General features: G+C 40.8%; 1 protein-coding gene across 1 annotated transcript; it reads right to left on the bottom strand.

Moving 5' to 3' along the window:
• Nucleotides 1-284: 284 nt before the first annotated feature.
• aif1l (allograft inflammatory factor 1-like) lies at nt 285-13,642 on the bottom strand. Its single transcript, XM_080046384.1, has 6 exons — nt 13,512-13,642; nt 13,273-13,334; nt 11,018-11,084; nt 7,030-7,071; nt 5,089-5,251; nt 285-2,657 (listed from the first exon to the last, which is right to left on the bottom strand). Exons 1-6 carry the CDS (start codon nt 13,534-13,536, stop codon nt 2,567-2,569), a joined length of 450 nt encoding a protein of 149 aa, XP_079902510.1. The 5' UTR covers nt 13,537-13,642; the 3' UTR covers nt 285-2,566.
• Between the last annotated feature and the right edge of the window lie 1,044 nt (nt 13,643-14,686).

The following is a 14,686-nucleotide window of genomic DNA, read 5'->3' as shown; positions in this document are numbered from 1 at the left end:
TCATCATCATTAGGTGGATATTTTATTTTTTACTTTGGTGAGAATCCCAGAACTGTCCAACTCAGTTACGTCTGCGCCTCCATAAGCTCCTGGCAGTTCATTACATGCAAGAATGATTATCATTTTAATTACGGAGGTGCTTATTATAATCCTATTGCATCCGCCTGTTCGTATGCTTGTTCAAGTATTGCTCACACTGACTGTTCCCAACGCCCAGCACCTGCTCTCCCAGTCAAATGGAATAAAACAATGCATGTGCACACAAGAAATAAGACAACATCAAACATGTTTTAAGCAGCCATTTACTTTTTTTCTCATGAAAACATTGTATTGCTCAAGAGTTTGTGTATGCGTATCGCTGCACGTACGCTGAGCAAAAAAAAAAAGTGGAATGGGAGCAATTTTACAATGAAACAAAGTGACCCAGTTGTCTCAGACAAAAATTCCCACACACTATTTCTCTATGCCTGATGGTGGATAAACAGGGAGATGATCACGCAGAACTAAGATTGAGATTTTCTCAGTGGCAAAAACTTAATAATGCCTAGGTTTTACCTCCACACAACCCAGCACTGATAGCCAAATATGTGTTGCAATGTTATCTTTAGCAACACAAGGAGTCCTTATCATACTACTCCCACTATCTTTATAACTGCTCTCTGTAAACCAAGGCCACTCGAGTGAAGTGGCTTCAGTAAACAGCGATACTGCATTAATGACTAAATCTCCCCCTCAGTGTAGAATGTCATCTCCTGCAATAAACATAATAGTGAATATGGTTTCTGAACAAACAGGTGTTTACTATTGAAATAAAAAAATGTATCCAAAAACAAACACAACTTTATGCACATTAAACTTATTAAATCGCACATTTTTTCGCACAGACATAAAGGTAGTTATAGGAGTAAAAGACAACAATACAATTCATAAACCATTCAAAACTAAACAGGCCAGTGTTAAGAAGAATTTTAATTCCTTTGGTGTCTGCGAAAACAATGTGCATCTTAACAACGTTAAACCTATCAGTGTGAAAACTAAATTACAACAGTTTTTTAAAAATATGTTAAGTGAGGTTAAAATATACTACAGGTACCAAATTCACAGTAAATAGCGTGAGTTAAAAGAGGACAATTTAAACTGTAGAGACAAAACAGTGAGGCACAAAACGACAGAGTTCACAGGACAATTAACCCAGTTGAACAGAGAGCTGATGGCTGGCTGGGTGGAAAAAAATATATGGAGGGAGAAGGATGAATCCAAGACAAAAGAGAAACGAACGCCACACACACACACACATACACATAGTATATGTATTGAAAGACAAGTTAGGGTAACCTCATCCGTTAACTCACCCTATAGGTTAAAAACTCACTGTGGTGTAAAAAATAAAATATATGGTAGGAAAATAGGGAATACAAACATGGAAACTCTTCATGAAAAACAAAAACAAATCACTCACTCACTCAGAATGTTGCGGAAACACCATATCAATATAGTTCAACAAACAGCATTAAAAACTATCTCACCAAACGACAAAGATCATTGTTTTTTTTTTCGGAAAATCGTGAGCAAAGAGGACCGTTGGAACTGAAACGCCTGTGTGCACTCCTTACTAGTTTATTCTTTTCTTCAAGAAGCTGTTTTAAGTATCTTCATGTTGAGGCACTTGGAAAGAATATGATTGTACTTGTGTGTCGTATATTTATGTACATTTTGTTTTACGCTCGTGTGCCTGTAAATCACACTCCTTCCAAAACTAACATGTGCTTTTAACCTTACAGATCTAAATGTTCTTCAAAGCCGCATACTGAAACGGAAATGTACCATGGTCAACACGATCTCTTATTCTTTTTTTTCTCTTCTCTTAACTAGTGTGAGTGGATATTCCAAACGCATAGCAGTTAGTCATCTACTTAAATGGTTATTTTCAGATCTGGAGGTGGGCCATGATAACCTAGTGACTGATTCCAGATCAGTATTCCCCGAGGGGCTGATGATTTTAACCCAGAGGTAATGGGGCTGGGTCTGTAAGCTCTGGCACCTGATCTAAAGCGAGAAGCTGACCTAAGGCTAGCCTGGCAGGAATCCATCCGAGACAAAAAAAAAAAATGTACTGCTTCTTTTCCCCTGTGCTTCTGCAAAAGCCTTATACTCTCACTTTGTTATAATTAATTAAAATTAAACAAAGAAACAAGGATGGAAAAAGGCAACCTCCAGAGAATTTCTGAGTCTTCCCTTCAAATATAACCATTAAAACACTCATTACAAAAATGTAATTTATCAAGCGGATTACATGTACAACTATCAATGCTACATTTGAATTAAAAAGGAAGGGGGAAAAAATGAATAATAATATTCACAGTCAAACATCGCTTAGTGAGTTTTTGGACTCACAGCCTTTTCCGTGAAATAGACACCTTGCTCACACCGTACTGTATATCACAAAAATAACATCCTGAACCAATGGTCCCACACTTTACACCACACTCCACATGTTAAGAGAACAACTCGGAATTTTTCACGCAACTTCCACCTGCTCGTAGTCTTGAAGGCTGACGGCTATACTTCAAGGCAGGCTGGAAATGTCCCGCTTTGGAGGGGGGCCGTCTGGTTTGCAGGGAGCAGCGCCATTGGCTTTGTCCTCAAAGATCAAGCAACTGTGGGGAGAGAGGGAGAGAGACAAATGATTGGAATCAAAATTCCAATCAAAATCGACTGCGTGATTAATCTACTATTCAGTACAATTGATGCTATATACATTATATATCAGCACCATGGAGAGAGGAACTAAGAAAGTCAAATGTAAATAAAGAAAGGCAGAAGGTAGTGAAGAAGTGTTAAAGAGGTGCATAAGACAAGTTTAAACAATACAAGCCAGCAGGATGTGTGAGTGATGAAAAGATAACTAGAGAGACACAGTTACAATCAGTGTATGAGCTGAGCTGAGTCTTAAGTGGAAGCAAAGGAATGAAGGGAAACCACAAGAGTGGAATAGTGGTGAAGGCTGCAAACAGTAGAGTGAGCGATCTGACAGGAGCTATTCAGAGCGAATGCCTGTGTCTTTAATTTCCTTTTTTGGAAAACTCTGCAAAGCTCCACTAAGCCCATAAGGAGCATTGGTCCTAACGGTGAAGAAGGCACTCAGCAACATTCTCCCTTAACTTCACACCACTGATACCTACTGTGCTATCTAAAGCTCAAACGAGTTGATGAGGTCACTCGCCACTCACAGAACACTACTACTAAACCAATTAGGAGTGCAATGACAAGTCATGTCTTGCTTTTGTAGCTGAATGGCATATTTCCATGTTAGGCTTATCTATACTATGTGTACACAAAAGGGCATAATAGATAAACTGATTGGCTGAAATAATCTTGCTATTGTTCACATACATAGACTGTGCAGTCTATGGTAGGGTACATACTTGTTTAATCTGTAAAAATAACATACACATATGCACTCCAAACCACACAATGTGATATTAAGGTAGGACCCCTGGGATATTCTTATCTAAGGCAGTTTTGTGCAATTAGTGATAAAGAAAAAAACAGAGTTTGAAGTTAAGACTTTTTAACCATCTCTAGAATAAAATATAAAATGTGTAAGGCTCTTCTCTTGTTTAAAATCTTGCTTAAATAAACTAGAGTGACTATGCCTCCCTGTGCACTTAGGTATTGCACTAATAGTGACTTTAATTAAAAGAGCTTATCCAAACAGGGCCCTTTGGAGACTGACCTAAACCATTTTCCCTCTAATTGCTTATGAACCAATTGTTTTCCTGCTGAATGCTTTGAGTAACAACTTTCTAAAGCTGTTATGTTCCCCTCCCCTGTTATCAGATAAAGTGTGTGTGTGTGTGTGTGTGTGTGTGTGTGTGTGTGTGTGTGTGTGTGTGTGTGTGTGTTTGTGTGTGTGTGTGTGTGGGTGGGCAGTTGGCTAGAGTAAAACAAATTAAAATAAATGACTCAGCAACACACTTATTGTAGGTAGATAAACCTACACCCTGTGACTAATGTAACTAATATGAATATACTTTGTTCACTAAAAATATCAGAAGACAATAGAAGGTCAGTCAAATAAACGATCATTTCCTGTTAATGAATGTGTTAACTCTTCACAATGGAGTTTAAGAATTCACAAGAGAGAACTCAAATCCCCCATCAAAAGACTGGCCAAAATGTGTGTAGTAAAAGCATGTTGGGTTTTCAACATCTGTTTAAACTTGCAGACCTACGGTATCAAGCATTACATTTGATCCCTGACATATTATTCGCCTGCTGAAAATAATCAAAAAACAGACTTTAAAAAAAAAATGGAATATGGGGACTATTCTAGCAGAATCCAATCAAAGAAGACAGACAAGGCCGGAAAGGGGAACGACACATTTATAAATAGCAATGGAGGGATTATGATTATGGCATACGCTTTCGAAAAACGGTCAGAGGCGACAAGTTATGCATTTCCTCTACTTGGTGTTTTTTCGGGATTATGAGATTTGTCTGCTAAACAGTGCGACCAGATTAGTCCAGCCGAGCTGACATGCAGTAGCCAAAGCACTGCTGCAGTCTGACCCACTGCAAGGCTGCTTTAAACGGCTTATGCTGCCTACACTAACCGGGTTAACAATAGAAAGAATATTTGTCACCTTATCCACATTGAAGAAAAAACAAATAAATAATCGACAAGTGTAATTTTTTTTATATAGTAAAAGAGACATTTTGGTGACAGAATATGGTACATTTTGGTGTGTTTTCAGTCAGTCCTTCATGTCAGCGGTTAACCAGCCTATAATCAGTTACCTAAGCACATGATCCCGGCTAAGAATAAGGAGGGGTTGGCTATGGATAGGCTACATTGGCTTTGGTTTTGTTGCCATGGAGATTAAAGCCTGAAGCAGCATGCGGGTGATGACATCACCACTGGTCATCCCAGAATCCCCTGCTGACGGATGGAACGATCAATCGGCTGACGTAGCACATGATGCTGACTAACCTACACACAATGTAACAGCAGATGCTTTTACAATGCACATTCAAATAAGTCAATATTCTTTACAACACACACACACACACGCAGGGTTTACTTACAGTTTGAGCACAGCCGAGCGCTTGCCCAGCATCATCTTGACAAAGTCTCTGTAGTTGATGGTGTTGCTGCTGCCGCCCGTCACCTCGACGATCATTTTCTTCAACTCCAAGTGAGTCTTGGGCACGCCCAGCTTCTCCATCATCCGCTTCAGACCCATCATTTCTAAGAAAAGAGCACAGAATGACAATCAGACCCAGGTTTAAGTGAGACAATGTGAGTGTAACTCTGCATTGCTAGATTGTAAGGAAACCGGATTATTGTCTAAATGGTTCATTTTGTGAGAGCTTTTTAAAGAATCGCTCAAAGATTTTCACACATATTGAGTTGTGAGAACCACTACTCAGCCTGTGGAAAACACATGTACATTTTATGAGGCTCTGGAGGGAGAAGATACGATGTCAGCTTGGGACCTAAAAAGTCTGTGCTGCACATTGGACATGCGCTTTTTGAAAGATGGGAGAATTTAAGGAAGGAGGAATGTTGAGAGGGTTTACCCTGAGGCTTTTGTATGACAGGAAATGTAGGGAAATTGGTTTAAAAAACATAGGATAATACAATTTCACATTTTTGACTGAACCAAAGCAAGAATTTAACCCATTGATGACTATGGCAATCTAGGATGCATGTCCTTAATGCCTGAGGGTTTTCTGAAAAAATAGTACGAATTGTCAAGTCTACCAAAACCTTAATATCTAAGCCTGTGTAGCACATAGAAACATGAAATAAAATACATTTAAAAGTTAAGGTTCACAGGTTTTATTTAAACATGCTCCCTTAGCGCCTACAAACCAACAAATTTTTCTAAAAATCGTCAAAATTAGATGGGGGAGAAAAAAAAAAAAATAATATAAAATATAAAAAAATAATGTGCTAAATGAGGCTATAATCCTGCTTCCTTTTAGCATGGATAGTAGTGACTGAGTGTGCAGTGGAGGGATAAAGATAGACAGATATAGGAAGGAGGAGATAGCTTTATTTTATAATTTAGTTCAGTTATCACTGGCACCATAAATCCGACTTCCAAGTACAACTGGAACGCAGACGGACTCCGGCTGTCGGGAGCCGATCAGCTGGTCCAAACGGCTGTATACCACGGAGATGAAAACAAAACTGAAACTTAACTATCGCCTAGCTGGGCTGAATTTGAGTTGGAGCAGCAAAATATAGCCTAAATTCTTAAATATTGTTAATAAATAGATGCGATGTACTGTGTGTTTTTCATCAGTAGTCTATAGTAGGCCTAGATTCTGCGCTCCGAACGCCACTAACTGTTCTGTAATACACTATCGCCGACACAGCCGGCGTATTTTTTTATTTTTATTATTTATTTATTTTATTCGGCAAACCACACAACTTTTGGGTGGTCACGTGGTCTTAAAAAAATCAACAAAACCCACCTCATGTGTATTTGAACCAATGACAGTGCATTCTATGCTGCGCACGCCATGAAAGTTAGATAAAGTAACAATGCTGCGCTACGCAGCATCAGGCAGGAGATACAATGTGGCGTCGCGCAGCAGCCGTCATCAATGGGTTAAGCCAAACTGATACCTGGCTACCTTGTTTATGTGGCTAAAAAACAAAACCTGTTTTCATAAAGGACATTTAGCGGCTTCTCCCAGGACCTACAGACAGATGCCACATATTATGTCTGGCTCCCAAGGCTACAGTTCGTCTCACATCTGCTCAGGACAATCACACAGGTGAACAGCAGTGTCTCACTTTACAAACAGGACACAATTGAGATAGTAAGTAACTTTATTTATATAGCACCTTTCAATGAGTCACATGAGCCTGCCTAAGCCCTGTACTCACACACTGGTCAGACAATACACACACACAGTATTAATTACTGATCCCTCATGTAGACACCTCACATGGCAAAGCTGACAGGTGTTATCTGGGGATGGAGTTGTTGTTTTGGTGCCACTGTTACTCACCGATGTCTCCTTGGTCGTTCAGGTCGAACTCAGAGTATTTATCTGCAAAATAAACACACATTATTATTACTAACACTGGTAATTCATTTTTAACACACATCTCGTATGCAACATTTAAAAGGTGGAGCCAGTGATCCTGGATGAATGCTTGTTGTCAAAATTACATTTAATCCAAATCAGTAAATAAGTTACCAGTATCAAAATATCCAGTGCTAATACACAGTCTAGGTTCTCGGTAAACAGGCATTTTGCTAGCTAGAAGCTACGGTAAGCCCCTTTTGTTTACATACCCTTTGTTTACATACAAGAGTCTAGGCTGTGTAGATATTCACCGGTTATGACAAAAAAGGTGATTTTAACAACAAGCGTTCTCCAGAATCGCTGACTCCACCTTTAAAGAAGCACCACCAGCAGCTGGCATCTTACATGTCAGCAAAACTCTTAACACAACAGTGATCTCACTGTCTCCCACTCAGGGCTGACAGCTGACTGGGCAAAAGGGAAGACACATGCAGCTGATAATGACAGGTGTGTTTTCGTTTTAGTGTGTGTGTGTGTGTGTGTGACTGTGTGTGTTTTGTCTGTCAGGGGTAAAGCAGGCAAACGACAGCTGAGTGGGCTTGACATGTGAGCGGGATTAGAGTGAGGGGGTCAGGAAGTTAAAAAGTGAACTTGAAAGTTCAAACACAGCAATCAGGAAGGAAACCCAAGCTGCTGGGTCTGAAAAGCTCAGGATACAGAGTTCTCCGTTACAGTCACTCACTCAACATAAATCTGATCCTTTTGCACCTTTGAAAACACACAGACAAAACCCCTGATGCTTACCCAACAGATGCCACACTGTCAAATGGATGCAAGTAATCTGTTAAAGATTAGCCAATTAGAAAATGTAAAAAGGATTATACTATGCCAGTGTTTCTAAACATACCCCTTACTTATAAAGCGACTTAGTTTTTAGGTTTAAATATGTCCTGCACCTCTTGTATTATTATGAAAGAGTACATGGAGATACTTTTTGTTTTATATAAACAAATGTCGGCTCCACAAAACTCTCTCTATATTTCTCAGTATGGTAGCGCTTACAAACTGGTGTCGCCCCCTTATGTTGGCGCAAGTGCTCAAAAAAATCCCAAGAAGCACCCAAGAAATGTTTCAGTAGTTGATTCTACTGCATGTATGTATGCACAGACACTGTTGTTGTAATTACTCAGAATTCCTCATGGGGCAATATAAGTTATGCACTATAGCTTTACAGGATGGAAACCACTCTAATACAGAATGTCCTACAGATATGAAGCTGGAGCTAAAATATTAAAATTATTTAATCTGTGATTTTTGATCGTTTGGTTTTGGCTTAAACTTCTAGTTCTAAAAGTACTTTTGAGGACTGAAAGCATGGGAGCATTGATTTTCTGTGTGGCTCTGCCCTAAGGTTCAATCACGTTCAGGACTTGGTTTGGATGTGCAGCTCAAAACCTTTTTCACGCTGTTGTTGACAGACAAAATCCTAGTTGGCTCCAGAGGCTCCTCCAACAAACAAAGAAACTGCTTTTCTCAAACAATAACAAAAGGCTCATTGTCATCACAATACTGAAGTTGCTGCTGCTCTCAAATACCACGAGCAGGTATTTTCCTGCATCTCCCCAAAAATTCAACATCCCTTTTTTTTTTGTCCGGGAGACGACTTGAGTCAGATTACACCGTCTCTCTGTCCCACAGAGGAAGCTCTGTGTGTGTGTATTGTGAGGGGAGACTGTGTTAACTGTGTGAACCCAGGGGGAGTGGGACAGCACAATGCTTAGCCTGTTCAAAAACTCTGCGGGGTGGGCCTCCACACACACACACACACACACACACACACACACACACACACACACACACACACACACACACACACACACACACACACACACACACACACACACACACACACACACACACACACACACACACACACACACACACACACACACACACACACACACACACACACACACACACACACGTCGCAGAGCAGCCTGTTCAAGAACATGGCTCAACTTGACAAAAGTCTTCTGCGTATCCTCCTGACATATTTTTTATTTTAGCAACTGATGTGACAAATACACCACAACTTATGAACTGCCAGCCATTTTCAGCCTTAATTATAATAGTCTTCTACTTCTCTTTGATAAACACAAGGAGGTCTTTGATTATTTATTTTGATCTGTTTGAGTGTGCCACTTTGCCTGCCACCATTGAGTTGAAGGGGGCTTTTTCCATCGTCGTGAAAACATAGCTGATAAAATAGTGGAAAGAAGATTGGCTGAGGACTTCGCCCTTGGCACTTTGGCCCGACAGATAAGCAAAGAATTTCCCCCATCTTTATCAAAGACACTGACCGTCAGGCGGCAGTCAGATAAACACTTGACGTGTGTTATACAGGCCTCTGTTCATTCCAAAAATACAATGATATCCACTCTCTTCTTCTCTATCCGTCTCCAGACTGACACACACCTATGTTATCTCGCTGAGAAAGCAAAGTTATAAAATGCCTTAGCTAAGTGCAAACTAAAGGGAAATTATAATCTATCAAATGTTTAGAAATGGTCAAACTGTGTCAGCCAAATGATAACATGACTGAGCTGCTGTCATTATGAGTCACGATTTGGCAACCACAGTTATCCAATGGGTAAACACAAATGGTCTCAGTTTCTTCAGCAGTTATACTATGCTGATTAGACAGAGATGTGGAGGTAGATATTCCACAGAATGTACGTAGGCCGAACTCCAGCTCCAACCCTTCTCCTACACGAAAAATCATACATTCAAATTCTGATGTTAGTCAAGGCTCGAATCATTTCACCTCCTCCACTGTAAAACGCTCTGTAAAGTAAACTGGAAAGTGTCTACACTCCATTATGCTTACCTACAAAACGTATGACTTCATGTTGTCACCTGTCGTCTGCTCTACATGATCTTACGGGAATGGTTGAATTAAAAATATCTATTGAAGGAAAAATAATCAATATAAAAAAATTATCCTCGTGAAAATCATGTTACTTTAGTTAAATCGATTTTTCTCCCCACCCCTAGCACATATAATAACTAATAAAAACAGAGACATTTTAAATGAACCAAATACAATTCTAAATGACTCCGGCTACAATCTTCATGCAAACTTTGTGGTCAGGAGTTGCAGTGATGTGATTCAGTTGGTGGTTAATATCCCAGTGTTTAGATAGTGACCTCTGGGTCAGTGGGACAGTATGGGAAATAGAAGGGAAAAGATAGAAAGAAAAAACAGCTCTCTCTCTCTCTCTCGCTCTCATGGTGTCGGATCCCCTTTCTGTTTATATATCACTGCTCCATTTCCTGCAGCGTAGACAAGCACAGATTGTAAAGTAGGACAACGGAGTATGTTCATCTCAAGACGCACGCCCCCTTTTAACAATACACTTCCTTATGTTGGTCTAGAAAAACTCACAAAGAGAAAAAAAAATGAGCATACATGTGTAATATCTGAGAAATGGGGAGGAATGCTTTTGTAAATTATACAATTTAATGCTGGCAATTAGCTCTTAGTAGGAGTTTCTATTGTTTTTCTATAGCCTGGAGCTTCGGGAGTGAACTTCTGAATATTGTAACAACATCAAGGAGGAACGCCCCGGCACATTCCTCTAAGGCCAGCGAGGCCTTGGGCCATGAAAACCCCTCTCTGAAATCCCAGCCTTCTGCCTTTCCCGCAGAGAAAAACTCAATTCAGAAGACTTGTGTGTGTGTGTGTGTGTGTGTGTGTGTGTGTGTGTGTGTGTGTGTGTGCGCGCGCGCGTGACTGTGTGTGTGTGTGTGTGTGTTTGTGTGGAGAGACACTGCAAACAAACAAACAAATATTCAGGCAAGGACAAAAGCCAAAGAAAGAAAAAGGACCACTCCCTCACAGAAACCAACACATTCCTCACATAAACTATGATTTGACTGAGAGGAGGAGAAGGGGGATTTTGCTCACTTTTCAGACTTTCCAATTTCTCGGCCAGGTCCTCTTCATCCCTGTATTTCTGGTCTTCCAGGTATTCCTGATGGGAGAAGAACAAAGGGGAGAAGAAGGGGGTCAGAAATATTTGACAAGTTTAAAACAGAAACTGAAGTGTGAAACCCCCATCCTTTTGAATGAGTCTTGATCAGTCGTTTCTAAACTTTGCAGTGAAGTTGCCAGCAGCATTTCACAATACACAGTCAGGGAGTAAAAGGCACCCACGCACACATTGGAGCATTACAAAAGGTGGAGTCAGCAATTCTGGGGAACGCTTGTTGTCAAAATCACTCTGCCACAAAATCAGTAAATATCTCCTCACAATCCTCTACCTGTCCATACCATATGTGTGTGCTAAAAATAATCGGGTGTTAATACACAGCCTAGGCTCTGTAAACAGGCATGTTGCTAGCTTCGGTGGGCCCCTTTGTGTACATACCCTTTGTTTACATGTCAGTTAACAAAGCCTAGGCTGTGTAAACTGACATGTGAACAAAGCACCAGATTTGACTGTTTCAGAGCACACACACACACACACAGCATCTACAGGCAGTGTGGATGGTGAAGAGATGTTCACTGATTTTGAATTGCTGACTCACAATCTTCAGATCGGTTCCCCCCTCCCGCCCCCCCCCCCCCCCCCCGGGGAAGTTATTCATCATTGAGTTGGTTAAGTGGAACACACCACAAGGGTGTAACAGGGAAAAGAGCCTGATGGGAGCTCTGCTAATGAAAGTATTATGACCCAATCTGCCATGTGGGAGTCAGTCAGCTTCAAATCCATATGGAGAGGAAGACGGAAAGAGAATGACGTTTTTTCTCAGCAATATACCGTACATCTATGCGCCTGTTGGAGCTTGTAATTAAGGGGTGAAGAGGATAACCAGCGTAACGGGATGTTTATGAGGGGCGGACGCCTGACTCAGCCGAGCTGAATCACGACTGCTGCTAGCCTGCTACCCACCACCACCATCCCCACACACACACATACAGAGGAATGTCTTTTCACAGTCACAGCGTTGCTCAAGGGTATGAATGTACATTTGAACAAGTGCAGCGCCACACATTCTCTGTCAGCAAAGGATGTTTCAATACACAGATGTTTGTTAAATAAAGATTTTGTAAGTTTTTTTAGGGCCTGCGCTGAGAATAAAGAGCATTTTCATCATCAGGCTATCAGCAAATAATTTTTTGAATAATTGTACTCTCAGCCTATAGAATAAGAAAAAAACCTAACCTTAAAAGTGACACAATCACATTATAGAAGCCGTCAATTAACTAATTGATTATTTGACCAATCCCACTAAAGAATTTATCAGATGAATTATAAACCATCCTAGATACATTGACAGGGCGAGGATTCGGTTGAAATCACACGTGTTAATATTATGGAAAGGAAAGGACCTCAGAGTACAAAAGCGTTTGATTTAAATCAAAGGGCAACTGTTATTCAAAAACAAAATGCATTGCTATGAATTAACAGGGAGTGTTTGGCACAGAAAGTGTCACAGGCCTCACGGGCTGACCTGGTTTTGTCCTGTGGGAGCTGATGACAGGCTGCCTGCCACAGGAAAAGGAGGGAAACAAGAGATTATAGGGACATGCAGTTCATCTGTGGGAACTACTGCAGAGTTATTTGACGAGGCCAGGCCCTAATGCTAGACAAAGGGGGCTCTTTCAGACACCTGTTTCTATTGTCCACACACACACACACACACACACACACACACACACACACACACACACACACACACACACACACACACACACACACACACACACACACACACACACACACACACACACACACACACACACACACACACACACACACACACACTTCTATATGTATTTATTGTTTTAGCTGTGACCAACATATCGATTTGATCAGGGAAATGCTCACACACTCAGATGTGTGTGACAGCATGCAGTCGTTCAACAAGTGCCACTAGACATGCCGGTGGAATTAATCGATAAAATGCATCAGCAGCATCCCTATAGGGTCAGCTCTAATAAACGTGCGTGTGCGTGTGTGTTTGTGGGGGGTTGATGGTCATTATTCACACCTGACTAACGTTTGAAATCATCAATGTGACACCATGTCCAAAAACAAGGCCAATGTCAGTTCAAGTGAGCGCGTGCATGCTCACTGGATTCAAATTCCCGCGAGGTGCCGTTAAACCAACAGACACTGAGGGCAAATAAAGAGAAACGAAACACGACACACGTACCTGGTTTACTTCTTCCAGCTTTTGCCTCTGCTGGTCCTTCAGCAGCCCAAAGGCTTTCCCTCCTGCAATAAAGGAAATATTACGTTAGTCACACAGCGAGCTAGATATCGATAAAGACTTAGCTTAGGATGGACGGTGGCCCGGTCGGCCTACTGATGCTCTATTGTAAAGACTTAACCGATGAACAGGAGCACATTTACCGGGGAACACAGGCAAAGCATACCGCTGATATTTTTTACCTTGGAGATTTTTATTAGAAGGCATCCTGGAGTTTGACTGTGAGGTATAAATCCAGAAAATTAATTAAAAAAATATATCCGAGCCAGAAGGCTGCAGCAACCGTGCGCCGGGGCGATACTCCTGTTCTCCGTTAGAGATTGAGCTCAGTGGGTCAGTCACTACTAGGCTACGGTGTCAAGACGGACACCCTTAGAGATGCAACATCCGGTCAAAGATTTCAAAATAAACTTATCACATTACTCGAATATAATCAGAAGAATCAGAAAATGTAGGGTGTGTGTGTGTGTGTGTGTGTTCATGTATAGGACGTCAAGTTAATAATATTACGAGAAGCTCTTTTTCTAAATCATTACATTCAATTGAATTAATAAATGAATAGAAATTAAGTTGACAAGAATAGGTGAAACTATTATCAATGAATAATTTCAGTTATTTTCAAGTTAAGAAGTTGTCCATTTGGTTGTTGTATTTTGTAGATATAGGCTACAAATAAAAAAACACATACAAAAGAAAGAAAAAATAAGAAAAGAAAAAAATATTATTTTCCCAGCTACACTAAAATATTTCCAGTCTTCAGAAATAAATACCAGAATCTCCACTTCATGAAAATGTAGGTTTGTGGTTTGTGGATGCCACTTCCTTTATAATAGCAGAGAGTGACATTGAAATAAATACTGCCATAGTGCCTAATGGTATGGTAATGGTAAATGGACTTGTATAGCGCTATATCTCTGTTTATCACAGACCCAAAGCGCTTTACATTGTTTTTGTACACATTCACCCAGTCACACACACATTCATACACCGATAGCAGCTACTACCACGCAGGGTAAGCTAACTATCGGGAGCAATTCGGGGTTCAGTGTCTTGCCCAGGGACACTTCGACATGTGGCAGGGAGACGGGGGATCGAACCTCCGACCCTGCACACCAGAGGCGAACTCCCTAGCCACTTCGCCACTGCCTGCCTAAGCCTACTACCTGCAGTTTTCTAATCCTTGCTTTATCTAGATAACGAGCCTGCATCTCCTGGTTGGATTAGTTTAGAATGTATTCATGATGACCGGATGGTGCTTTGAGTCTTTGACCACATTTATTGGTTGAGTTTATTTGTGGTGTGGTGCAGCTCGGTTAGGGTGCATTTATTGCTGCATCTTCTGTTTAATTTGTGACGA

This window comes from Ammodytes marinus (genome assembly GCF_949987685.1).
Source record: "Ammodytes marinus genome assembly, chromosome: 18".
In the NCBI taxonomy this organism is placed as follows: domain Eukaryota; kingdom Metazoa; phylum Chordata; class Actinopteri; order Uranoscopiformes; family Ammodytidae; genus Ammodytes; species Ammodytes marinus.
This window is presented reverse-complemented; position numbering and strand designations above follow the sequence as displayed.

What these genes read in the sequence shown, in the direction of transcription:
- aif1l (XM_080046384.1), bottom strand. Translation starts at nt 13,536, where the DNA reads ATGCCTTCTAATAAAAATCTCCAAG. An exon ending in TTCTAATAAAAATCTCCAAG is followed by an intron (nt 13,335 to 13,511) that starts GTAAAAAATATC and finishes CCTTTATTGCAG; the next exon opens with GAGGGAAAGCCTTTGGGCTG. An exon ending in GAAATTGGAAAGTCTGAAAA is followed by an intron (nt 7,072 to 11,017) that starts GTGAGCAAAATC and finishes TTTATTTTGCAG; the next exon opens with ATAAATACTCTGAGTTCGAC.